General features: G+C 61.0%; 1 protein-coding gene across 2 annotated transcripts in view; it reads left to right on the forward strand.

The window, feature by feature from the left end:
* WWP2 (WW domain containing E3 ubiquitin protein ligase 2) overlaps positions 1 to 24,626 on the forward strand; it is an 89,598-nt gene that overhangs the window by 57,842 nt on the left and 7,130 nt on the right. For both annotated transcript variants that reach the window (XM_074968992.1, XM_074968991.1), the window contains exons 9-21: positions 2,259 to 2,348; positions 5,444 to 5,618; positions 10,095 to 10,149; positions 14,655 to 14,736; positions 15,498 to 15,626; positions 16,127 to 16,205; positions 16,371 to 16,442; positions 16,607 to 16,695; positions 19,735 to 19,894; positions 22,173 to 22,306; positions 22,666 to 22,806; positions 23,524 to 23,644; positions 24,128 to 24,232. In XM_074968992.1, coding sequence (XP_074825093.1) covers positions 2,259 to 2,348; positions 5,444 to 5,618; positions 10,095 to 10,149; positions 14,655 to 14,736; positions 15,498 to 15,626; positions 16,127 to 16,205; positions 16,371 to 16,442; positions 16,607 to 16,695; positions 19,735 to 19,894; positions 22,173 to 22,306; positions 22,666 to 22,806; positions 23,524 to 23,644; positions 24,128 to 24,232 — 1,432 coding nt within the window. The remainder of the gene's footprint in view (positions 1 to 2,258; positions 2,349 to 5,443; positions 5,619 to 10,094; positions 10,150 to 14,654; positions 14,737 to 15,497; positions 15,627 to 16,126; positions 16,206 to 16,370; positions 16,443 to 16,606; positions 16,696 to 19,734; positions 19,895 to 22,172; positions 22,307 to 22,665; positions 22,807 to 23,523; positions 23,645 to 24,127; positions 24,233 to 24,626) is intronic.

Consider the following 24,626-nt stretch of genomic DNA (forward strand, 5'->3'; position numbering starts at 1 on the left):
CAAACCCCTTTTAGAATGTAACCCTGAGGATGGAACTACTCCTGTCCCCTCCTTAAGGCCAGGCACCCAGCAGCCGTGTGCCCGCAGGACTCCACATAAACCTGCTGTCACTTGCCTTTTACATGTAGAATAAAACTGGCTAATCAGAGAGTTAAGTGATGCTGGGAGGTGAGGGTCTTGAGCCATTGGATGTTCTTGCATTGTGTGGCCCCCTGGCTAGGAGGGGATCTGTGATGGGTGGGGTCGTTTCAGTTAGGCCCCTCCCACATAAAAGGATCTTTGAGAGGCTCATTCCTTCCTAGGAGAGGCAGCCTGGAGAGCAAGTGGTGGTTTCTCCTGCTGTAGCCTGACCTCCATTCTCACTTCAAGGAGTGAGGACCTCAAGCTACGGGGGTGGCAGGCGCTCTGTCAGCGGCCTCCGTCTACGAGACCAGGCAGGCTGGGCGAACAAGAGCGATGGAGCTGAGCAGGGGCTGGGCTGGGGAGGGGAGAGGGAGCAGCGGGCTGGGTGGGAGCTGTATGTAAAGCACATCATTGTATGTCATCCTTTTTTTTATTTCATGTCTGAATTTTTAAAAAATTAAAAATAGTGAATCGTTTATACGCACACACACAGAGGGACACACACAGACTGTACGCGGACTGGTGGGGCCCCCCGAAAGACAAAACACAGCTGGTAATCGCCTTAGTAAAAAGTTTCAGTACCACTGCTTTAAGAAGCTGCCCTTCGTTGGGAAAGGCTGAAGACACACTAAAGGTGTGTCTATGCTACAATTAAACGCCTGTGGCTGGCCCGTGCCAGGTGACTCAGGCTCATGGGGCTCGGGTTATGGAGCTGTTTGTGTAGATGTTTGGGCTTGGGCTGGAGCCTGGGCTCTGGGACCCCACAAGGGGGGAAGGTCCCAGAGCTAGGCTCTGGCCCCAGCGTCGACACCACAGTTAAACAGACCTGAGCCCCGGGAGCCCGAGTCAGTTGGCATGGGCCAGCCATGAGTGTTTAATTGCAGTGTTGACATACCCTCTGTGGCCAGTGACGGTCTCGGCCTATTGCTCCAGAATCAAGTGACCGCAAGGATTAAAGCCACACCAGCCATTTGGTTATTGTCTGACCAACATCTCCTGCTTTCTCTAGGCTTCACCTCAGCGTTTCAGGAGCAGCTGGAGGGGTTATTGAGTCTATGTTGGATTCTCCTAATGTTCTCTCTTAAATGGATGCTGCTTTCACTTACCAGGGCAGGATCCAGGACAACTCGAATAGCATCTTGAGGCTTCAGGGCTCTGTGCGCGTGAGAGAGATGCCCCGGCAGTTCCTGCCATGGGAGAATTGCCGTTCTCTCGCTCGTATCAAGCAAGGCTGTTCTGGTAGCTGGGTTTGGAGGTCGCAAAAATGAATTCAAGTAGCTGGTAGTTGCTTCTCGTCATACTGTGTGCAGTCTGCCCACTGCTCAGGAACTGGCTTCAGGTCAGGGTTAGCTGGGGCTGGTAGACGGTTCCTGTTTTCTGTCATGTAAACGGAACTCTTAATAATACAGAACCGCGGAGTCAGTGGAGCGCCTGGGAAGTGCTGCCTTGTCCTTTGCTCTCCCGAGGGATGTGTCTGCCTCAGGGTGAGACGGGAGCTGTATGAGGGATTCAGAAGTGTGCTACTAGACAGGGTGGAGGTGAGGTGCCGGGCTGGCTGAAGGCAATGGGATACAGGCCTTCTCACCTGTAGGGCCTAATTCAGATCTGACCCCCATGTCTGAAAGCCACTGCTGTCCTCTGGCTGTTTGACCTGCGTGACCTGAGACTAGCGGGAGGGGTCTCCACTTCCCGTATCCCATCAGCAAATGTCAGTACTAAGGGGCAGCCTCAGCTGTGGGGATTTAGATGGGCCCTTGAGACTGGGCCTCCCTAGTGGTGGTGGTGTCTCTGAGGGGGTTGAGATGTGTGCACAGACACAGGTATGTAGTGGGAGGAGAGGCTTGTGCTGGGCTGTGGGTGAAAAGAGGGCTTCAGTCTTCGGGGCTGTAAAGCTGCAGGACATTCACTCAAGCCTCTAGGTAAGGGTAACGCGGTTGATGCCTGTCCACTCTCTGGAAGCTGTTATGCTTAATTGGTGTAATGCCGAACGTTCTGCGAGGTTTCTGCTCTGTTCTGGAGGCAGCAGCCTTGGCCATTCAGGGATTCGGTTGCTCAGAAAGTAGCCCATCAGCTGCCGGGAAAAGATCTCCTGACCCACGAGTCATCCCAGCAACCTCTGTGCCTTTCTCTTCCAGCTGGGAACAGCGAGAGCTACCGAACGGGAGGGTCTATTATGTGGACCATAACACCAAGACCACCACCTGGGAGAGACCTCTGCCTCCAGGGTAAGACGCTTCTGAGATAGATATAATAGCTGCTGGATTGGGCACACAGCAGGCTGCGAGACGGCGGGAGAGACGCATCTCCATTGCCAGGCAGGTAGCTGCCTCCTGGGGATGTGGAACGTTCTCATGCCAGTCCATACTTAGCTGCCTCAGCTCCTTTCTCTCTGTAGCCCCTCTGAGCCCTTGTTTTCCAGAGGTCTCTTTGGTTCTCTCCTTCTCTCTGTGCCATGGAAAAGCTGAAAGTGATAAAGCCAAATCATTGTTCTTCCCTCGGCTGCATATAAACTGGGATGACCCTAATCAGTGAACGTACTTTAAAAGCCAGCGTACGTGTGAATGTGCAATAAGGCCTTTCCCACATTGCTTCCATACCCCTCATCGCTCCTACTTACGTACAACACCTCCTGCTAAAACTGGACCTCTGCAGACCCTACCTGCTGTCCTGTGGTCTTGTCAGAGCTCGTAGGCTACTCCGAGTTTAGACAGGCCCTTACGTGGGTAGGAGCTCTCCCAGAAAACCCCTGGTGGTGGTTGTGATGCAGTTGGGGGTGCTCATCCCTCTTAGCACTGGCTCAGTTTCCCAGCATGGTGCTGTGGACCTGGGGGAGCGGGGAGGGAGGACACCTATGGAGTCACCAGTGTCACTTCCTTTAGCACCTGGGTTCTCCTTGGACAGCTCCTGTCATCCAACTACTCAGCAACGCTACCCAGCTTAACACAACATCTGCAAAGAGGCACCATGACTCCTGCCATTCTTGTGTCCCCTGGTGCTGAAGTCGTCCTATCCGGAGGAATCTCGTTCCCTGGGGAGTGAAGGTTCCAGTCCGATTGAGACTAGAGCTGCCGTGTAAAGACGGCAGCGCTGACTCCTCGGAGGGGAGGAGAAGCAGTGTTTGAAATGAGACTGTGGGGCTAGAGCTCAGTGCAAAGTCACGGTCCTGCTGGGACACGCGAGGCCACCACAGCTCTTGTCATTCTGCTCCCCCAGATCGTCTCTGAATTCCTTTCTTGCCTGTGAGTCTGGAGACCAGTAACCCCTGAAATGCTGCTGAGAGCCAAAGCTCAGCCCATAGCACATCCTCTGTTAGTGCACCGTGCCCTCTGCTTCATCCCAGCGCCTCAGACGGCTTCTACCCTGCAGGTGTTTGAGGCAACTAAGCAGCCCGCTCCAGTGGCAGGTGGGGGACCGTAACCCACGGGGCCCGTCCCTGACACCCCAGGGGAGGTGTTTGTTCCACTCCCAGCTGCTCCAAAGCAGCACAGCGAGACGAAGGGTACCAGTGGGACGCCGTGCGACCCAGCTCTGCAAGGCACAGGAATGCCACCATCTGCTTGGGCCTTGCTACTCACTGAGTCTGGCTCCAAAGGCTCCACCAGCGCCTCTCTCATCACCAGCCTCTGAAGACTTCCGGGGCACCCTGTGCCTGGGGTGGGGTGGCCTCTCGGCAGTGGGGCAGCACTCCTGGCCATTGAGTGGCTATTCTCCCCCAGCGGGACTGAGTAATTGCTCTCCCTTGGGTCTAGCAGTAGGAATGAAAGCTGAGTCTCTGGTCTTGGAGCCTCAGTTCTAGGGTTCTCTGGGTCTGCTTTGGCACCAGCTGGGATGGGCTTGAAGGCTCATCCCGAAGGCCCTCAGAGTAAGAGAATTTGTGTGTCCAGGACACAAACTGTCCCTTTCAGCCTGAGAAGAGTTTTCCTCATGGGACTTCTTTAGCACATTAGGATAATTCTTCCCCTGGCTTTGTGGCCCTGTTGACAGAGACCTCCTCCTGTTCCTTGGTAGGCTGGGTGATGACCTGGCTGCCCATCTGACAGTTGTGAAGGTTGAATTCCTAGGAAGGAGGGTCTGTTCCTCTGACATTCCTGGTCTCTGAGTTACCAAGTAACTGTGGTAAATCGTGGCCAAGAATCCTTGTCAGCGATGAGGCTGGCTGCTGCCCCTGGCTGAACCCCTCACGGGGGAACCACAGACCGTATCTAGGAGCCTGGAAAGCAGAACAGCATCTAGCATCTTCTGCTGCCTTGGACCCAGCCACAAGGGCAGTGGCTCAGGGCTGAATGGTTGGACCCGCGGAGGGGAGCTGTCCCACAGCTCGGCAGTGCTGGTGTGTCCTGGGGAGTCACCTCAGGACCCAGGTGGGTACCGCATTCCGCAGGCCCCGCACCAAGGGAGCAGCTGAGACCCTGTCACACACTGGGCCTCTCTCTTCTTCAGAAATTTTCCTGATTCGCACGTCAGCCTTCCCCCACCGGCCACCAGTCACTCCTGCGGTGCTGGCACCTAGTGCAGAGAAGCCATTTCTCTGCTAGCAAGGGAGCTTTACATTCTTCCTTTGCCCTTTAAACATCTCCATCATCGTCCTCCATCCCTCTGACTTGCCATGTTTGTTCCATCGGCATGTTGCACTCCAGTTATCTCTCCAGTGCCCCTTGGGGGACCCCTCTGAACCAGGGGCACATCCCAAGGCTCATTACGAATGCTGCTTCCGCGGCCTAGGGTTGAGTGGTCAGGCTGTGTGATGATGGCAGCGCGTGTTTGATTTGCTGTCGTGCACTGCGGTGCGAGATCACAGACCATGCGGGCTCATCCCACGTCTGGGGGCAGGGAGATCTGCCTCCCTTTCTTTCCAGCCATGCACTGGAGCACTCTGGAAGTTAACAGTTTGTGAGGTTGAGCCCCGGGGAAACCATAAGCATCTGCGGAGCACCCAGACTAGCACATACCAACGTGTTAGCCAAGCCATGCTGACTGACAGTCAACTAAGGTGGCAGGGTGTGAGAGAGAGGGTGTCGGGGAGAGCTGAGTATCTTTACGGGGGTGAAAAGAACAGGAGGACTTGTGGCACCTTAGGGACTAGCAAATTTATTAGAGCATAAGCTTTCGTGGGCTACAGCCCACTTCATCAGATGCATAGAGTGGAATATATAGTAAGATAGATAGATAGATATAGATATATACACACATACAGATAAGTTGGAAGTTACCATACAAACTGTGAGAGGCTAATTAGTTAAGATGAGCTATTATCAGCAGGAGAAAAAAACTTTTGTGGCGACTATAATCCGTAATGCAGTCCTTTCTGCGGTGTTTCCAGCTGGGAGAAGCGAGTGGACGACCGGGGCAGGTATTACTATGTGGATCACAACACCAGGACCACCACTTGGCAGCGTCCCACAGCTGAGTATGTGAGAAGCTACGAGCAGTGGCAGACGCAGCGAAACCAGCTTCAAGGGGCCATGCAGCAGTTCAGCCAAAGATTCCTGTACCAGGTAAGGGAAGTCGACATCTCCTCTTCAGGGGTGGGACCATAGAGCAGTTTTCATCGGCCCTCCCTGAGCAGCGTGTGCGGAATCCAGGCCATACCCTGGCTGTAGTTGTGGAATGATGAGTGAGGGTCTGTCAGATCTGCTAACCAGTGAAGGTGACGTGGGACCCAAACAGCCTCCAGGGTCTCCAGTGACAATACAGGCTTCTCCAGCTACGGCTTGCTAGGACCCTTCCCCACACTGCAGTCTGCCCATTGTACTGGGCACTTCTCCAGGCAGTTACCAGCCCCGTCTCCTGGTTCCAGGAGCCCAGAGCCCAGCACTCCTCAGAGGGCCATTCCAGCTGACTCACAGCCACTGCCCTGATCTGCTCCGCTCCGCTCCAAAGGACAGGAACTGCAGGAACTTCAGAGCAGGGGGTGGAGCAGCTGGGAAGATCCCACAAACACCTCTGCTGCCTCCAAGGCAGGGAGCCAAGAAACCCTGAGGGAACTGGCGTTCCCTTTTTAAAAAAATCCATAGAACTGTCGGGCTGGAAGGAACCTGGAGAGGCCATCTAGCCCAGCCCCCTGCGCTGAGGCAGGGCCGAGTGAACCTAGTCTGTCCCTGACAGCCATTTGTCCAGCCTGGTCTTAGAAACCTCCAGTGCCGGGGATTGCACAGCCTCCTGTGGAAGGCTGTTCCAGAGCGTCGCTGCCCTTAGAGTTAGAAGAAAGAAAAGGAGGACTTGTGGCACCTTAGAGACTAACCAAATAAATTGATTAGTCTCTAAGGTGCCACAAGTCCTCCTGTTCTTTTTACGAATACAGACTAACACGGCGGCTACTCTGAAACCTTAGAGTTAGAAAGTTTCTGCTAATATCCAGCCTAATGATTCATGCTGTCCTGAGCAGAGGCAGCAGGAAATGACCTCAGCTGCTTCCCACTGGCCCGGGATGGGGTTGATACTAGCATGGCAGAGGAACTTGCTTTCTCCCTCAGCTCCTCTGTGAGTCCCTGGGGCCTTCTCTTGCGCCTGGCTGGGGCGAGGGTGTCATGGAGCTGTCCCTGGTGGGATGGCTGCAGGTCTCTCTGGGTGCCATGCAGCGCTCAGGCCGTTCTGTGAACTGGATCCGTGGTGGGGGAGAGAGGTGCTCGGAGCCCAGCTGCGCCTGGCTTTTCCAGCTAAGGCAGTTCCCTCTGGGAACCTGTGTTTAGAGAATGGCGTGGCTGGGCTCGGGCAGCGCTGAGGGCAGTGGGGTCACACTCAGTCCCAGGAGACTGGCCTCGTGCCCCCAGTCATCAGTTTCAAGGCAAGGGAATGTATGGGCGGCTCCCCTTTCTGGGTGCTGAGGCAGTAGCTGCCGGGCCAAAGGCCCCACAAGAGCTCCAGGGCTAAGTGCTGCTCTGGTCAGCAGGTGCCTCCTGCCTTCCCTGCCTCTTTTCTTGGGCTTGAGCTGGACGAAATGGCCACGTCTTCTTGTTGTGGGACGTTGATCTCTCACCTATCCCCTGGGGGGAAGCAGCTGCTGAGTGTGGAGTCTGGGCTCTGGCAGCTCCTATCCCCTTTGAGCAGGACCTTCTCTGCTTATCTCAAGAGTCAGATAGTGACTGGCTGGAGAAGTCTGCAGAGAGGAGGCTCTCTGGAAGAGCCAGTGAGTCCCCAAACCCACCCTCTGCCCCTGCTGAGCGCCCATGACCACAGCTGACTCAGCACTTGTGCGGATTAGGCCTAGGTCAGCAGCTGGCAGGCCACAGACTTCGCCACCGGCGTAATCAGGCATGTGCACTGACGTTTACCCAGTGTGCCTCTGCCCCCCAGTGCAAGGACCTCCAACCACTCGCCTGTCAAACAGCCCCTTGCTGAGTCCTGGATCTTACAGGAGGTCTCAGCCCTGGGCAGCGCTGCTCTCCCGAGGCTCCGGGCTCCGCAGCGGTGTGACTGTGGGAAGAAGTGTGAACCTCTCCCACTTCCTGCGTTCACTGCTCCAAGCCCTCCCGTCTGCTCCAATGGCACATGTGCCTGGGCCTGCTCTCCTTGCCAGGAGCAGCGGAGAGCTCGCGGGTGCGAGCATGGGGTCGTTGTGGGAAAACAGCCCCCCCAAAGCAAGAGCTTCTGGGTAATGAACTTCTCTTCCCCACGGAGAGAGCCAAGAGGCTGAGCTGTCGAGCTATAGAAATGCCCTGTGCAGCTGGCCATGGCCCCTGCATCCACCTCGTGGTGTGCTGGCAGTGTTAGAGCGTGCAGCAACCTGCCTCCCCTGCTCTCAGCTCAGGGTTCCCAGGTCGAGGTGGTCTCTTCCTTCCCTTCCAAGCCTGGCTCTCCCTTTCCTTCAGTGAGCTTGTTGGGCTGCCCTCCACGTGCCCACTGCTCTCATCCAGGGTTCTGGGGAACGGGGGCTGCCAGGGTAGCACTGGTTCCAAGCGATGAGTGGGGCGGGGAGTCCGTCAGTCCAGAGCATTGCCTGGGTTCTGAGCGTGTCACTCTCCGCACGGCCCCCAGAGCCACTGCTCTGCAGCCGTGCCAGCTCTTTGTGCCGCACCCCGGCCGGGACGCTGGGCAGGGCGGAGGGGGACTTCAACTCCAGATTTAGCCTGATGAAGTGATGATACTGCTGCTCCAACGCTGCTGCCAGGAGTGCTGGCTGCTGCTCAGCTCCCATCCCCAGAGGGCCTTTGGCTTGAGCCCTCCTGGGCCTGCCTGTGTGGCAGGAGAGGCAGCTGCGCTAGGCTGGCATGACCTAGTCATGCGGGTGGCCCAGGTTTCTCAGTATCGCTGGCCTCTGTCTAGGGCAGCATTTCTGGGCTTCTCTGCCCGGCAGCATGGGATGGGGACAGGGCTGTGTCCAGAAGCTGCTCTCTTTTGCTGGGCTGCGTGGCCCTGCCCGGGGATTTTCCATGGGCTCCTGCCCTTGGCAATCTTGGAGCATTTGCTGTGCTGATTTAACTGGGCACTATGTTAGTTTTCCCCTATGCTTCTGTATTGCCCCTGGGAGCTGGGTCTCTTGCTGGCTGTTAGCAGCCTGGCCATTCCCCCTCGCTGCACACATGTGGGCATTGCTGGGAGCAGCGTGGGGGCTGGCTCCTGCGGCTTTAGGCTTTGCTCGTGTCGCGCTGCCATGTTTGTTCAAATGAGTTACTTTTAGGTCCCAGTGAGGTGATACCTCCGGACGTGACTTGGCTGGGTCTCTGGCAGCCTGCTCTGTGCGTCTGTCTGAGCAGGGAGGGGCAGCTGAGACAGCCCGCCGCGTGAGCCAGGATTTCCCAGCGTGGCCATGGCCTGCTCACCCCAGTCCATGCTCGGCAGATTGTGTGTGGGGAGAAAGGGCCTTGGCTGCCATGGGTTCTGTTTGTTCCCAATCCTGTGTCCTGTCTCACCCTGCTGGGATTTCACATGGCCCCTCGGGTTCACCTGCACCCTCTGACACAAGTGCCCTTCCGTCGGCAGGCAGCAGGAGATGCCGCGTGCCTGTGACCACGGGCCGTAGGCAGCCCCGTGGCTCGGAATGGAAGCCGTGTGTGGACGTCTGTCATTTCCCCGTGGGGTGGGGAAGGGGTTGGCAATGCCGTGGTGTTTCCCTGAGCTCCAGTCGGGTTTCTGTGCATGGCACGCTGCTCCCTTCCTCAAACCAGTCGGCTCAGGATCCGGGGCCTGCCTCGGAATGTGAGCCCCCAAAGCCCACACTTTAACGTTAGGAGCGGAAATGAAAAGGCCATTTTAGTAACAATATGTTTCTTATTTAACGCTGAGGAGTGTATGCTGAGCCCCCCACTCTCCTGAATCCTGGCCTGTTTGGTCTGGCGGGCCATCCCCAGGAGACCTCCCAGCAAAGCTGGGGAGGGGGGCTAATCTAAACAGTGCCAGGCCAGCAGCCCCCACTTCAGGCTGCTCGGTCGCCCTGAGCCAGAATAAAGGTGCTTTGTGCAGTGGACCTGTTGGGGGTGGGGACGTGCAGGGGGCTCAGGGAGACGCCTGTCTGTGCAGGCATGAATGTTTCCTCAGTTGGAGTGCATCTCGCACGCTGCCGCTCGCTTTCACAGCCCGCTGCGAAGGGGGAGGCGGGGGAGGCTGCAGGCTGAGCCAGGAAGCGCTGGGCGTGGACAGGGCTTGTGGGAATGATTTCATTGGAAAGGCCTGCGCTATTTTTTCCCCTCTTGTGTGTGGTTCTTGGAGAAGGTTGGAGGTGTAACTGTGGTGGTGGTATCAGTCGCCTTGGCCAGCAGGAGCAGAGCAGCCGCGCACAGCTGGGCGTTCCAGCAAGCCCTGCTCCTCTCTCCTGCCGCCCCAGCCGCGGTTTAGTGTGGGCACTTTGCACCCAGCGCCTGCAAGTTGTTTTTAGTTCCTTAGCAGCAGGCTCTGTTTCCCTGTGCTGAGAGTTGGGGAGTGATAGGAGGTGAGAGGAGAGTGGGGAGCCTGCCCCCACCTCCCTGCTCATCTCACTCCCGGCTCTTGATAATCTCTGTGTTGTTTTGTATTTTTGCCCCCTCTGCTGTCTCCAGTCATCTGGCGCCCCGTCTGACAATGATCCTCTGGGCCCCCTTCCTCCCGGCTGGGGTAAGTACCAAGCCTTCTCCCCTGCTCTCGCACTTCTGCTGCTCACCTGGCACCGCCCCCGCCCCATCTCTACGGCTCGAACCCTTCCTGCACCGTCCGTCCCTTCGCTGGCTGACCTCTTTTGGGGTGGGGGGAACCTGTGTTCTTGGGGGCTCGTTCCCTCTGCATTACTGGCGGGGCGTGTGAGCGTAGGGAAGATGACATTGTCCCACCGTCCATGCTGCCTGTGGGGTGGATCTGCCAGAGAACCACGCCAGCTTGGACTTTAAATCCAGCATTTTGAGTCTGGAGGTGCCCCGCTCTCTGGGTTTGCTCCCTGTTGACTAAACCTAGCAGCGTCTGTGATTGTTGCCCGGACTCAAGGAGGGGTTGGAGGTCTCAGACCTCCTTTTGCAGAGGAGAGGTGGCTCTTCTGCCTGGGTCTCTCCGCCGGGGTAAGCTCCCCGTTTGCGTGTGGGAATGGGAGGAAAGGCTCCACCACGGGGGAAAGGCTCTTGCTGCTGGTGTCCAGCAGGAATTCTACATTGGGAATTTGCTGTGGTCCGTTCTCGGTGCCATTGCTTTCCACTGGGCTCCACCAGGCACCTGCCTTTTTCATGTCACATCAGCAGCTAGCCCAGAGTGAGGTGGGTTGTGGGTAATGCGGGGATGGAACAGCCACTTAGTGGAGATCTAGGGAGTGGCAACAGTGTGTGCCCAGGGGTGTATCTCGTGGTACCGGACAGGAGCTGCTGCTGAGACTCTGGGGGATGATGGGCTTGTGTGGAAGGGGCATGGATGGGGGATGTGGAAGATCCCAGGTGCGCTGGCCCGGATTGAAATGGGGTTTCCGACCTAGGGTGTGGCGCAGAGAGTGCCCCGTGTACACTAGGGGGTGGCCTGGAGATGCTGCTAGGACAGGGCAGTGCAACAGGGTGTTTCGCATGTGTTCCCCCCCAACCCCCACCACTTCTCAGGTAACAGCTCTGCTGGGTGATTGCTCCAGCTGGGCTGAAACCCGGGGCGGGGGGGAATCACACCCCCCGCCCCCAGGGAATAATCAAGTTTAGGGAGGTGGTTGTGAAGCTGGGACCATGGGGCAGCAGAGAGAACAGGGGCCATCGCCTGGGTTTGCTGGCAGGCTCCGTTACCACCATATTAATGGCATGTGATGCTAAACTGGAGAGCGATGCAAACCTCACTGAGGACGGAGACACAATACAAAGGTGCCTCGAGAGACTAGAGACGTGGGCAAAGGCCATGTGCTCTGATAACCCACCCTGCAGGAGCGCGGCCCCCAGGGAGCGACATGGAGACTTGGGGCTGGACATGCAGATATGGCTGGGGAGCGCTTGGGTCCGAGGGCCTCAGCAGCTGAGACCCGTGAGTGTCGAAGGGAGATGGGAGCAGGGCTGCGGGGGCTGGAGGGGAGATTAACGGCCTGCTGAAGGGACTTCTGGTGGCAGCAGCTGTTTTCCTATCTTGACACCAGGGAACCTGTCAACAGCTGCTTGGGGTGTGAGCCCTGCTGGGGGGGGCCCTACAGTGTGCGCCAAGGAGAGTGAGGAGCGGCAACAGAGTGAAACGGAGAGAAGGAAAATGCAGGGTGGCTGTCCGGGACCAGCATTCTGGCAGCCAGATGCACCCAGGCTGTCAAGGGGACAGGGTGGAAACCCAGCTGCTTGAGTCATTTAATACTGTCCTGGGCAAGACACCTGGCGTGAGCCCGGCCCTGAACCGAGTGGGTGCGATGGAGTTAACAGAGCTTCCCATCCCTGACATCTGAAATCCTCACCCTGCTGGCTCACGACTTTTCTGAGGGAGTCCCCTTTAATTCCATGCGTAGTACAAGAGGGCAGGGGAGGTGGGCTGTGGGCTGGATGACGCCAGCCCCGGGGACAGCGCCCAGCTGGGCTGTGGGCTGGGTGATGTGGGGGGGGGCAGGGGCCCGGCTGGGCCATGGGCTGGGGGGGGTGGCCTGGCTAAGGCGGGGGCTAGTTGACCCCAGGGCCCCGGGGTGGTGGCTCGGCTCAGGAGTAGGCTGGGCCACGCGGGGCTATGGAGGAGTGGACAGTCCACAGGAGAGTCCAGCAAGCGCTGCTGCATGCAGGCGGCTCAGGGCAGCCCCAGCTCTGTCAGGTGTCTGGGTGCTGCTCCCTGCAGCCGCTGTGGTTCTTGGGCCCTGTGCAGGAGGGGCACTGGCCTGGGTCACTCGAGGGGTTCCAGCTACTCTCAGCTTGTAGCATGAGCCCGAAGTAAGGCCCCGTGAGTGGAGCAGGGGCTGCGGGCAGGAGCTGGCTGCCAGGTGCTCTGAACCTCCAGCCCCGGCCTAACTGGCTCCTTGCTCCCAGCTTCTGGCCCTGATTTATTCCCAATAACCTTGTGGTCTCAGTGAGGAGAGTCTGGCATGTCTGGGCTGCTCTGTGCATCCGGCTGAGAGCGCAGTCCAGCCAAAGCCTGCAGCGTGGGAGCGAACACGAGCTGCCTTAGCATCCTGATGGGGAGGGGGAAGGGAGCCTGCTTCCAATTAGCGCTGCAGCCAGAGCCACCCTCCAGGAGGTGCCTGGGACCCCCGGGAGTGTCCTGCTTCCCCAGCTCAGCCTCTGGTGCAGCGAAGGGCAGTGGGAGGGTGAGGAGCTCCCAGGAGCTGGAGGTGCTGACTGAGTGGGAGGTGAGCAGGGCCACACGCTCAGCGTGCTTTGCCGCTCCAGGAGCTGGGCCTCTCCAGTGAAGCAGCAGAGCAGATGCCATGACTGGGGAAAGTCAGCTCCTCCCTGTAGTCTGGGCAGGAGCAGGCTGGGGCTGGCGGCCCAGAATGCACAGACAGAGCAAGTGGGAGGGCCAGAGGCCAGTGCCTTGGGGAGTGCCCGCGTGCAGGGCCTCCGTGCAGCACGGCTAGGGTCAGTGGTGTGGGGTGTGCGTGTCTGTGTGTTTCGGGACCAGTGTGCAAGGCATGACAGTGCGCTGCAGACGGGCAGTGAGTGTGTCTGGGTACAGGGGAGAGACAAAGTGATTACGGGGGGAGTGAAGTATATGGGGAGCACGTACATATAGAGGTGTACGGAGGGCTCAGGAGAGCAGTACATGGAGAGCTCTCTTCGTTTGCTGGTGTGTGTGTGTGTACACGGATAGGCTGTTGGTTTGTGAACTCTGGGGGTGGGTCTGTGTGTTAGGTAGTAGGTAGGTGTGTGGGTGTGTGGAGGCGTGTGTGGTGCATGTGGTGGGTGTATATGGGGGAGGTCTGTGCATACACTGGGAGTTTAAGGGGCGGGTGTATTTTATGTATAAAGTGGATGTTTCTGAGGGAGGTGTGTGTTTGTATGAGGGGGTTGTGCACGCAGTGGAGGGGTGTGCATGTATGCGCTGGGGAGAAGCATGTGGGTGGGGAGTGTATGCAGTGGGGGGAGGGCTGTAGCTGGGGGTGCATGTGATGGGTGGAAGGGGCAGGTATGCGGTGCATGCAGCAGGGGAGTGGATGGGGGAGGCATGGGAGTGGGTGCATGCAGTGGGGGAAGGATGTGGGTGGAGGAGAGGAGTGCATAGGTGGCGCATGCGGGGGGGGAACGTGTGTGTGGGGTGCATGCGGCCAGGGGGAGGGATGCAAGTGGGGGGGCATGGATGTGTATGCGGTGCATGTGTTGGGAGGGGATGTGGGGTGGGGTGTGCATGTGACCAGGGGAGGGATGTAGGTGGGGCGGAGGGGAATGTATGCAGTGCATACAGCGGGGGCAGACAGACGTGTGTGCGGGGGGTGCATGCGTCCGGGGGAAGGGATGTAGGGGAGGGGAGGGTATGTATGTGGGGGGTCGGAGGTGTGTGGACACCCATGGGGCAGGACGAGGCTAGTTGTAGCCTCCTTCCCAGCAGCCGGCCATCTTGTATCTCTGCTTCTCTGTGCCCTGGCCCAGCCCAGCCCAGCCCAGCTCTGAATGCTCAGGGCGTTGAGCTTTGTGTCAAGCCCCAGAGCCTGCGGAGCGTGGGGGGGGACTCCGCTTTGCGGGGTGTTGTGATTAATTGCTGCTGTTCCTTCTCATGCTCCTTTTATCCCAGCTTTAGATCGATGACTTTCCCTAAAGCCGGGCTGCGGGGGCAGGGGATGGCATCCCTTTGCAAGGAGCAGGGGGCCCCAGAAGCACTGGCCCGAGCGATCCCAGGGAGCTGAGAGTTACAAAAGGCCCCTTTCAGCTTCCAGCCTATATTGTGTGCGCTGTGCCCCGGGTGTGATTGCAGCGCAGGGAGATGTACCAGCGCAGGCACTGTGGCAGCATGTGCTTCAGAGGGGCTGTACCAGCCCACCTGCACCTGGTCACCTCGGGCATGGCTCGCCCACGTTGCAGCCATGTCGCTGCATCGTCATGGCAGGTATCAGGCATGTCTACACCCGTGACCCCAGCTTCGCCATTCCCTGAAAGTTCTGAGGCCGGGTCTGTGCTCCCCCTGGGTTAGTGCCGAGCCACGCGAGTGGTGCGAATGGGCCAGAGAGGGCAGGTTAACTCTCTCTCTCTCTCTCTCTCTCTCCCTCTTAGAAAAGAGACAGGACAACGGGCGAGTGTATTACGTGAACCACAACACACGGACCACCCAGTGGGAGGATCCTCGCACACAGGGGTAGGGAGCCACCTTTGCTTGGCTAGGTCACGCTCTGATGAGTGGGCCCCTAACCACAACAGAGCTTTGTGCTAGTGACTCCAGCGTCTGAGAGCTCAGGACAGGGGCCCCGGAGCAGTCCTGCAGACAGACGCCGGCTGGCCGGGGGCAAAAGCATCAAGCAGCGGGAGGGGGCATGCTGGTTTCTCCTGGGAATCTTGTCTGAGACCATCTTCCAGGCCCCAGACTAGGAGGCAGCCATGGCCCAGGCCCCCATGCAAGGGGAACACTTGGGGCTGGTTTGGGCAGGAGGAGGAACTTCCCATGTAGGCCCTCCGAGGTCCGTGCCCCCTCCTGCTGCATGGCTCTGTGCTTGGGTTCCCGCCCCACGCTGGGCCAGTGCAGCCAGAGAGTGAGTCCTGGGGGTGCTGTGCTGCACTCCCCACTGGGCACTTCTCCTGGGAGACGCTGAGCGCAGTGTTAGCTGGAGTCCATCTCCTGGACTGAGATCACAGTGTGCAGGGCTCCTGGCCCAGGGCTGATCCAGGTGCCTCCCAGGCCCCTGCCAGTCCTGCAGCGTGGAAGGGATTCCTGGGAGCCGGGACAGAGCTGCAGCTACAAGGAGACGCCTGGGGCTTAGGGGAGCAGTGAGGGGCTGGGGGCCAGGAGCTGCACTTGTTCCCAGATTAGGGGTGTGTGTAGGAGCAGGCCATGCAGGGGGAACCGGACTCTCTGGCCCCCAGTGTGCCTGTGTCCAGTAATCTTTTCCTTGTGCTGGGCAGGATGATCCAGGAGCCGGCCCTGCCGCCTGGCTGGGAGATGAAATACACCAGCGAGGGGGTGCGCTATTTTGTGGATCACAACACTCGCACCACCACCTTCAAAGACCCACGCCCCGGCTTTGAGTCTGGGTAAGATGTTCCCTGCCAGAGCCCCTCCTCCATCACTGCTGCGTGCTGCCTGGTGGCTCGCACACAAGCTAGGAGCTGGGACCTGGCACTCCTGTCCTCTGCTCTGCAGCCTGGGGCCACTCACACGTACCCCCGTCAGGAGGGGTGAGGCTCTCACGAGGTGCTGGGAAGATGCCAAGTGCTGCTGTTTGTGCGGGACTCTGAATCGTGGCCTGTGCACCTTCAGGGTGGCCTGGGGCCGAGTAACCGATGGCTGGTGGTTGTGCCTCCCCACCACCCGGTGCCCTCGGGCGGCTGGGCCTGCTCACACCAGGCTTCTGTTCCCCTAGTGCCCAGCTGCTCAAGGCTGGCCAGTCCCCAGCCACGGAGCAGGTGGTGGCTGCTGTATTGTGAGGGAGCTCTCCTGGCTGGAGCTGGTGCTCAGCTCCCGGAGGAGGTGGCTCTGCCAGTGCGCAGGGTGGGAGGGTTCTCATCCACGGCCCGTGTGTTTGCTCCTGTAGGAATAAGCAGGGGGGTTCCCCTGGGGCTTACGACCGAAGCTTTCGCTGGAAATATCACCAGTTCCGCTTCCTGTGTCATGTGAGTATGGGGGAGTGGGGCACAGAGGCTAGGGGAGGGGGAGTTGGGAGGATCAGGACCGCCTCTCGCTCAGCCAGGCTGGGGGCGACTGGAAGGGGTGCGGGAGGCTCAGTGGGAGGGCAGAGCTGTGCTGACTCTGAGCCCAGTGCCTGTGTTTGATTCCAGTCGAACGCGCTGCCCAGCCACGTGAAGATCAGCGTTTCCCGGCAGACGCTCTTTGAGGACTCCTTCCAGCAGGTGAGTCCCTGCGCAGGGGAGGGCCGCATGCGGAGCTCGGCACTGTGAAAGGGGACGTGTAGCAGGGTCCAGGGATTCAGGAGCCTGGCTGCCCCTGGATATCGGGGCAGTCCCTATGCGATGGGCCCCTGTGGGTGACGAGTCCCATCTCTTACCCCTCGTAGATTATGAACATGAAGCCCTATGACCTGCGGCGCCGGCTGTACATCATCATGCGCGGCGAGGAGGGGCTGGACTATGGCGGCATCGCCAGGTGAGTCCTGCTGAGCGGAGAGGTGTCCGCTGCGGCGGGGCACGGGGGGCGGCTGGGGGCTTTCACAGGGCTGAGCTCGGGCTCGTGTTCCTCTCCCAGGGCCCTGCTCAGAGAAGCCTAGGGCACATCCCCGGCTGGGTCCTCATGAGAAATGGCCTGTACCTTGTGTGCACTGCAGTAACAAAACAGAGCCAGAGGGCCCGACGCCGGGCTCTGCCTGCACCCCCGGGGCTGGGGAACGGGGGGGGGCTCTGCCTGGGGCTGGGAGAACGGGGGGGGCTCTGCCTTCGCCCCAGGGCTGGGGTACCGGGGGGGGCTCTGCCTGGGGCTGGGGAATGGGGGGGGCTCTGCCTGTGCCCCGGGGCTGGGGAACGGGGGTGGGGGGCTCTGCCTGCGCCCCCGGGCTGGGGTGCCGGGGGGGGCTCTGCCTGGGGCTGGGGAACGGGGGGGGGCTCTGCCTGCGCCCCCGGGGCGGGGGAACGGGGGGGGGGCTCTGCCTGGGGCTGGGGAATGGGGGGGGGCCTCTGCCTGGGGCTGGGGAACGGGGGGGGCAGGGCTCTGCCTCCGCCCCTGGGGCTGGGGGACGGGGGGGGGCCTCTGCCTGGGGCTGGGGGACGGGGGGGGGTGGGGCTCTGCCTGTGCCCCGGGGCTGGGGAATGGGGGGGGGGCTCTGCCTGCGCCCCGGGGCTGGGGAACGGGGTGGGGGCTCTGCCTGGGGCCGGGGTACCGGGGGGGGCTCTGCCTGTGCCCCGGGGCTGGGGTACCGGGGGGGGGCTCTGCCTTCGCCCCAGGGCTGGGGTGCCGGGGGGGGGCTCTGCCTGGGGCTGGGGAACGGGGGGGCTCTGCCTGCACCCCGGGGCTGGGGGCTCAGCCGGGGGCTCTGAGGAAAGCCTCGGGGTGTGGCGTTTGGCCAGAGGAGGGGCCTGTGTCACTGCTGGCTCCAGCCTGCCTCTGCCTGGGTGGCTGGCTTGGTGCCATAACTCTTCTCCCTCCCTCCCCGCCTCCCTCCCTCCTCCCCCGGCTCCCTGGTGTCTTCGTGTCTGTTACGCCCCAACTCCTCCTTCTCCACGGTGACCCTGCTCCCATCCCTGGGCCGTGGGCTCCTGCTCTCTGTGTCTCTCTCTGTGTCCTGCCAGTGGTTTTACCCTATGGTAGGTTACGTCATGCTGTTCTACCACAGGGTAGAACCACGGACAGGATACCGGGCGCTCTCTGCGTTGGAGGACGACTCGTCTCCCTGAGCTGCTAGGGAGGACCAAGGCAAGGACCATGCGCCTCTCCTGTGCTTCTCCAGGGAGCTAGCGAGCCAGGAAGGGGCAGTGTTCCCTGCATGGAGCCATGGGAGACGAGGCTCATGGGGGGAGAGGGGGCAGAGACAGTCAGATCCATTTCAGGAAGGGCGCGTGCGTGTGCTCTATGGGCAGGCAGGGGTATGTGGGTTTGCGCGTGTATGTGCTCTGGGCACAGGCAGGTGTGTGCACTGGGCTGGGGTGTGTGTGCAGGCATGTGCACATATGTGTGCGTGTGCTCTGGGCGTGGCCAGGCATGTGAGGTGGGGTGTGCAGGCATGCGCATGTGGGTGTGTGTCCGTGCTCTGGGCACTGGCAGGCTTGGGGGCATGGGCAGGCCTGGGGGCGCAGGTGTCCGTGCTCTGGGCGCGGGCAGGCTTGGGGGCATGGGCAGGCCTGGGGGCACGGGTGTCCATGCTCTGGGCGCGGGCAGGCTTGGGGGCATGGGCAGGCCTGGGGGCGCAGGTGTCCGTGCTCTGGGCGCGGGCAGGCCTGGGGGCATGGGTGTCCATGCTCTGGGCGCGGGCAGGCCTGGGGGCGCGGGTGTCCGTGCTCTGGGCGCGGGCAGGCTTGGGGCATGGACAGGCCTGGGGGCGCAGGTGTCCCTGCTCTGGGCACGGGCAGGCCTGGGGGCGCGGGTGTCCCTGCTCTGGGCACGGGCAGGCCTGGCTGCGCAGGTTTCCGTGCTCTGGGCGCGGGCAGGCCTGGGGGCGCGGGTGTCCGTGCTCTGGGCGCGGGCAGGCCTGGGGGCACGGGCAGGCCTGGGGGCGCGGGTGTCCCTGCTCTGGGCACGGGCAGGCCTGGCTGCGCAGGTGTCCCTGCTCTGGGCGCGGGCAGGCCTGGGGGCGCAGGTGTCCCTGCTCTGGGCGCGGGCAGGCCTGGGGGCACGGGTGTCCATGCTCTGGGCGCGGGCAGGCCTGGGGGCACGAGTGTCCATGCTCTGGGCGCGGGCAGGCCTGGTGGCGCGGGTGTCCCTGCTCTGGGCGCGGGTGTCCCTGCTCTGGGCACAGGCAGGCCTGGTGGCGCGGGTGTCCCTGCTCTGGGCGCGGGCAGGCCTGGGGGCACGGGTGTCCCTGCTCTGGGCACGGGCAGGCCTGGTGGCGCGGGTGTCCCTGCTCTGGGCGCGGGCAGGCCTGGGGGCACGGGTGTCCCTGCTCTGGGCGTGGGTATGGGTGCACTGGGGGTGGGCAGGCACGTGGGGGTTGTGTGTGGGCGGGTGTGAGTGAGTGTGGTGGGGACAGGCAAGCAGGCAGATGTGTGTGGCTGGTGGGAGTGTGCAGACCTGGGCAGGGAGACGTGTGTGTGTGTAGTACAGGGATACTCTGGGGCCTCTGGCATCCCTGCCAGGCCAAGGGCCGATGCCAGTGAGTGCTGCTGTCTCCTAAAATGCTTCCCAGGCTACATGTAGCAGTGCTGAAATGCAGCTGCCTTGGGGTGGAGGCTGACATGGGCTAGTGAGGCCCCCCATCCCCTCCAGGCCTGTTCAGTCTGCACCCAGCGGAGACGGGCTGGTGTGCCAGGGGTGTGCCGCAGCAGATGGCATGCACAGGCCGAGTGAAGGCGTCTGGGCTGCTCCCTTTCCCCAGGTGAAGCTCTTGTATGCAGGGGCCAGTAGGCCCAGACCCGCCTGCTCGCTGGCCCCCCGGAGCCCCGGTCCTGCTGCCTGGAGAGCAGGAGTGAAGCAGCTGCAGCTCTGCCCTCCTGGGGGTGCCGAGCACCCGTCACTGCGCTCTGTTCTCTCCTTCCCCAGGGAATGGTTCTTCCTCCTGTCCCACGAGGTGCTCAACCCCATGTACTGCCTGTTCGAATACGCCGGGAAGAACAACTACTGCCTGCAGATCAACCCCGCGTCCTCCATCAACCCCGACCACCTCACCTACTTCCGCTTCATCGGCCGCTTCATCGCCATGGTGAGCGCCCCGGGGCGCTGGCAGGGCTGGGGGAGAAAGGAGCCAGTCGGTCAGGAGGGGAGGCGGGGCCGGGGTGCTGCAGAGTGGGGACGAGGGGCAGGGATTGGACGGGGCTCAGCCACTTAAACCCGAAAATGTTCCCAGCCTTGGCCCCGGAGGGCAGCCCAGCTCCCCAGCTCCCCAGCTCCTTGGAGGGCCAGCAGCTCCCCGCTGGTCTCTGGCAGGGTCGGGCCCCGCAGGGCAGGCTGGCCCGGGTGAGGTGTACACGAGCAGCCGGTCTCTGTGCTGGGGGAGCAGCTGGTCACTTGCAGGGCCCAGCCTCGACTTGGGGGCGGAGGGCAAAGATGGCACCAAAGGTGGCTCCATGCCAGAGGCCAGGACTTGTGGGGGGAGCCGTGTGCTTGGTTGGACTGTGGGCTCCACCAGATCTGCAGCCTCAGGAACAGCTTGGGGGTCAGGGTGCACTGTGAGTGGGGTAGGGGCGCAGGGCTCTGGGGTCTGCATCTGTGGGGGTGGTGAGAAGGGTGTCTCTGTGGGGCGTGTATTGTGGGGCCGCAGTAGGGCCTGTGCATCAGAGGAGGCACAGAGGGTGGCTGGAGGGGGCAGTCTGTGTATCAGAGGAGGTTCAGGGGGTGTTCGGGGGGGGTCTGTGTATCACAGGAGGTTCGGGGAGGAAGGTGGTCAGAGAGGGGATGTCTATGTATCGGAGAGGGTTCGGAGGGTGTTCAGAGGGGGGGGTCTGTGTAGCGGAGGGGGTTCGGGGAGTGTTCAGAGGGGGGGTCTGTGTATTGGAGGGGGTTCGGGGGGTGTTCAGAGGGGGGGTCTGTGTATTGGAGGGGGTTCGGGGGCATGTTCGGGGGGGGTCTGTGTATCGGAGGAGGTTCGGGGAGTGTTCAGAGGGGGGGTCTGTGTATTAGAGGGAGTTCGGGGGGTGTTCAGAGGGGGGGTCTGTGTATCGGAGGGGGTTCGGGGAAGAGGGTGGCCGGAGGGGGGGGGGTCTGTGTATTGGAAGAGGTTCGGGGGGATGTTCGGGGGCGGGGACTGTGTATCGGAGGAGGTTCAGGGAGGAGTTGTCCGGGGGAGGGGGGTCTGTGTATCGGAGGAGGTTTGGGGGGGGGGGGGTGTCTGTGTATCGGAGGAGGTTCAGAGGGTGTTTGGGGCGGTCTGTGTATCACAGGAGGTTCGGGGAGGAGGGTGGCTGGGGGGGGGGTCTGTGTATCGGAGGGGGTTCGGGGGGGATGTTCGGGGGGGGGTCTGTGTATCGGAGGAGGTTCGGGGGGATGTTCGGGTCGGGTCTGTGTATCGGAGGAGGTTCGGGGGGGATGTTCAGAGGGGGGGTCTGTGTATCGGAGGAGGTTCGGGGGGATGTTCGGGTCGGGTCTGTGTATCGGAGGAGGTTCGGGGGGGATGTTCAGAGGGGGGGTCTGTGTATCGGAGGAGGTTCGGGGGGATGTTCGGGTCGGGTCTGTGTATCGGAGGAGGTTCGGGGGGGATGTTCAGAGGGGGGGGTCTGTGTATCGGAGGAGGTTCGGGGGGATGTTCGGGGGAGGGTCTGTGTGTCAGAGGAGGTTCTCTCCTTGGTTGCCACCCCAGTGTTCCAGTTGATCTGCAGCTTTGGGGACTATTTTTAGCCCCAACAACGTGAGATTTTCCAGCTGCTCAAACCCCAGCGTGACTCCCCCCGTCTCTGGTGGCCTGAGCCCAGCCTCATCTCCCCATGGCCTGGGGCTCAGGCATGGCAGGGGCTGGGGTTCAGAGTACCCCTGCTCTGGGATCGGCCCCTCCATGGTGCCATGCTCAGAAAACGGACACGTTCTTCCCGGGTCTCCCCCAGCCGCCCGGCTCTGCTTGGAGCAGAGCCGGATCCCCATAAACCCCCCAACTATCAATCACCGCTGGGCTGCTCCAGACAAGTGTCTGCATTGTTTTTGGCTGCCTTTGCCTTGAGGCTCCTGGAAGCCAGGATCCAGGGCGGCCACGGCAGGGCTGTTTAAACAAGTGCTCTTAATAGAGCTGCGAAGGGAGAGGGAGATGCCATGGAATTGGGGGTGGGAGGGAAGTTGGGTGCCCTGCACGCCCAGTGCTGCAGGCAGGACTCCTGTGCTCCCGAGAGAGCTGCCCCCCTTGGGATTGAGGACTGGGCTGTGCCATCGTGAGGGGCCACGTTCCCCACCCCGTTACCTAGTCGCCAGCCTCTGGGACCTGTCCCCTTGCCAGCTGTGCTCCATGGCCATGCTGGGACCCAGAGCCCGTGACCGGGGTGTTCTCTCCCGCGCAGGCGCTTTATCATGGAAAATTCATTGACACTGGCTTCACGCTCCCCTTCTACAAACGCATGCTTAACAAGAGACCCACGCTGAAGGACCTGGAATCCATCGACCCTGAGTTCTACAACTCCATCGTCTGGATCAAGTCAGTGCCTCTCCCCTGCCAGCCCCAGCCTTGACCCAGAGGCCCTGCTTCTCTAGGGGTGATGGGGCAAAGTTCCCATACAGGGTGGTCTCTGCCCACGCTGGCCACACTCCAGGGCTCGGTGTGCTGAGGATCCTGCCTCGGGCCTGGTGTATCAGACCCACCAACGCCTGCATACGAGCCGGTGAAATCTCCAAGCAGCTGCGGAAAAGCCAGCCATGTCAAGGCATGCAGCTTGGTCACAGTGACCCCAGGGTCCCCGTGGGGAGTGCTGCGGCCCCCATCCTGCCAGATCTCGCCGTGCCCAGGCTTTGCTGGGTGCAGCCAGGTTAATGTTCCTTGTGTCGCTGCTCCCCTAGGGAGAACAGCCTGGAGGAGTGTGGCCTGGAGCTGTACTTCATCCAGGACATGGAGATTCTGGGCAAGGTGACAACACACGAGCTGAAGGAAGGAGGGGAGAGTATCCGGGTGACGGAGGAGAATAAGGAAGAGTATATCATGTAAGTACCAGTGCCTGGGCTCTAGATGGTCTGCTGCTCCCCCAACCTTGGCATGGAGTGTGGGGTTCGGGGGCATGGCACTGCTCCTGGGGCTCCTTGGCTTTGACGTGGGCAGCAGGCATGAGGAGATGGGCTGGGTGGGCATTCAGTCTGGGATCTGGCTCTGGTGATCAGGGCTGTGTTGCCAGCACTTCAAGAGAGGGGAGGTAGGGCGTTGGGAGAGGTTCTTATTTTCCTCTGCCCCAGGCCCTGCGGCTGCAGCCGCTCGGCTGCCTGCCCACCGCAGCTCTGGGTGCTGCTGGTTCAGTGCTGAGTCGGGCCCAGGCAGCAGAAGAATCCCCCAAACCCGGTTCGAGTTGGTGCATCCCTGCCGCCAGGCCAGGCCAGGCTTCTGGAGAGGCTTTGCCAGCGCACCCACGACAGCAGGTCTCTGTTCCCAAAGTGCCCTCTGCCAGCAGGCCCTTGGAGAGCCACCGCTCTGGGCTTTGGAGGGAAGGAGCACAACACAAGAAAGGATCGGGAGGAACCTTGAGAATTTGCCAGGCTCCTCTCCCCTGCACTTGCCCTGCTGCTGGCCAGGAACGTCTGCTCCACTCCTGGCCCCAGACGTTCAGAAGGCAGGGCCAGCAGGATCCTGCAGGGCTCTGGGTATTGGTTGCAGGTACCATGTCTGAGGGCTTGGCCGGGATGCGTGACGTGTTGTGTCTGCCCTCGCAGGCTGCTGACAGACTGGAGGTTCACGCGGGGCGTGGAGGAGCAGACCAAGGCCTTCCTGGATGGCTTCAATGAGGTGGCGCCGCTGGAGTGGCTGCGGTACTTTGATGAGAAGGAGCTCGAGGTGAGTCAGCGGAGTGCTGGGTCTCAGCACCCCGGCTGGGCGAGTCTCGAGCATTGGTGCTCGCTGTCCCACAGCAGAGAGGTCCTAGCCTCAGCTGGGGCAGGAGGGGCTGCTGGCTAATAGCCAAGAACCCCTCAATCTGGCTCAGGGCTCAGTAAAATACAGTTTGTATTTAACTTTGCTCCTGAAATGCTGCACTGGCTGGGGGACATTATCTGAGCACAAGGTCTCATGCCATCTGCTGGAAGTTGTCGGGCCTGTAGAGCAAGTGACCTACTGCCAGGCTGGCCTCTATCGAGCTGGAGACTTCCTGCCATGCCCCTGACTTCTCCAGTGCCCGGGGCACGGGCGGAACTGGAACCCTGCTGCCTAGTCTGACCCTGGAGACATTGGTGCATGTGCCCCTCCAGCCGTTCTCCCGCTTAGAGTGCGGGTGGGGCAGAGTCTGTGGCTCGGCTGTTGACTTGTCCCCTGGTTCCCTAGCTGATGCTCTGCGGCATGCAGGAGATGGACATGAGTGACTGGCAGAAGAACACCATCTACCGGCACTACACCAAGAACAGCAAGCAGATCCAGTGGTTCTGGCAGGTGAGCCTGAATGGCACCTGGGCCCTGGTCAGCGAGCGGGAGTGGGGTTGGGAGGCAGGATCAGGCTGGCTCCACGCCTCGCCAGCCTCCAGCAGAGTGAGATGAAACCGAGCACGTCTCCAGCACGAGGGCTCTGGTCCTGGCTGGCAGCGGCTCCGGAGCTGCCCAGGGCGGCAGGCAGCACTTAGTGGTCAGCCTGTTTCCAGCAATAGCTGCTGCTCTGGGGGAGGCAGGATGGGAGAGGGTGGCAAAAGAGGCTGGAAATAAAGCAGCCCCAGTTCTGGTGCCTCTTCTCTTCAGTAAGCGGTCAGAACGGAATGGGAGCAAACTAGCCCTGAGCCGGAGCAGCGTGGGGTAAAGCCCGTGTCCAGGAGGGACAGCAGGAGAAGCGGCT

This window comes from Natator depressus, chromosome 12 (assembly GCF_965152275.1).
Source record: "Natator depressus isolate rNatDep1 chromosome 12, rNatDep2.hap1, whole genome shotgun sequence".
In the NCBI taxonomy this organism is placed as follows: domain Eukaryota; kingdom Metazoa; phylum Chordata; order Testudines; family Cheloniidae; genus Natator; species Natator depressus.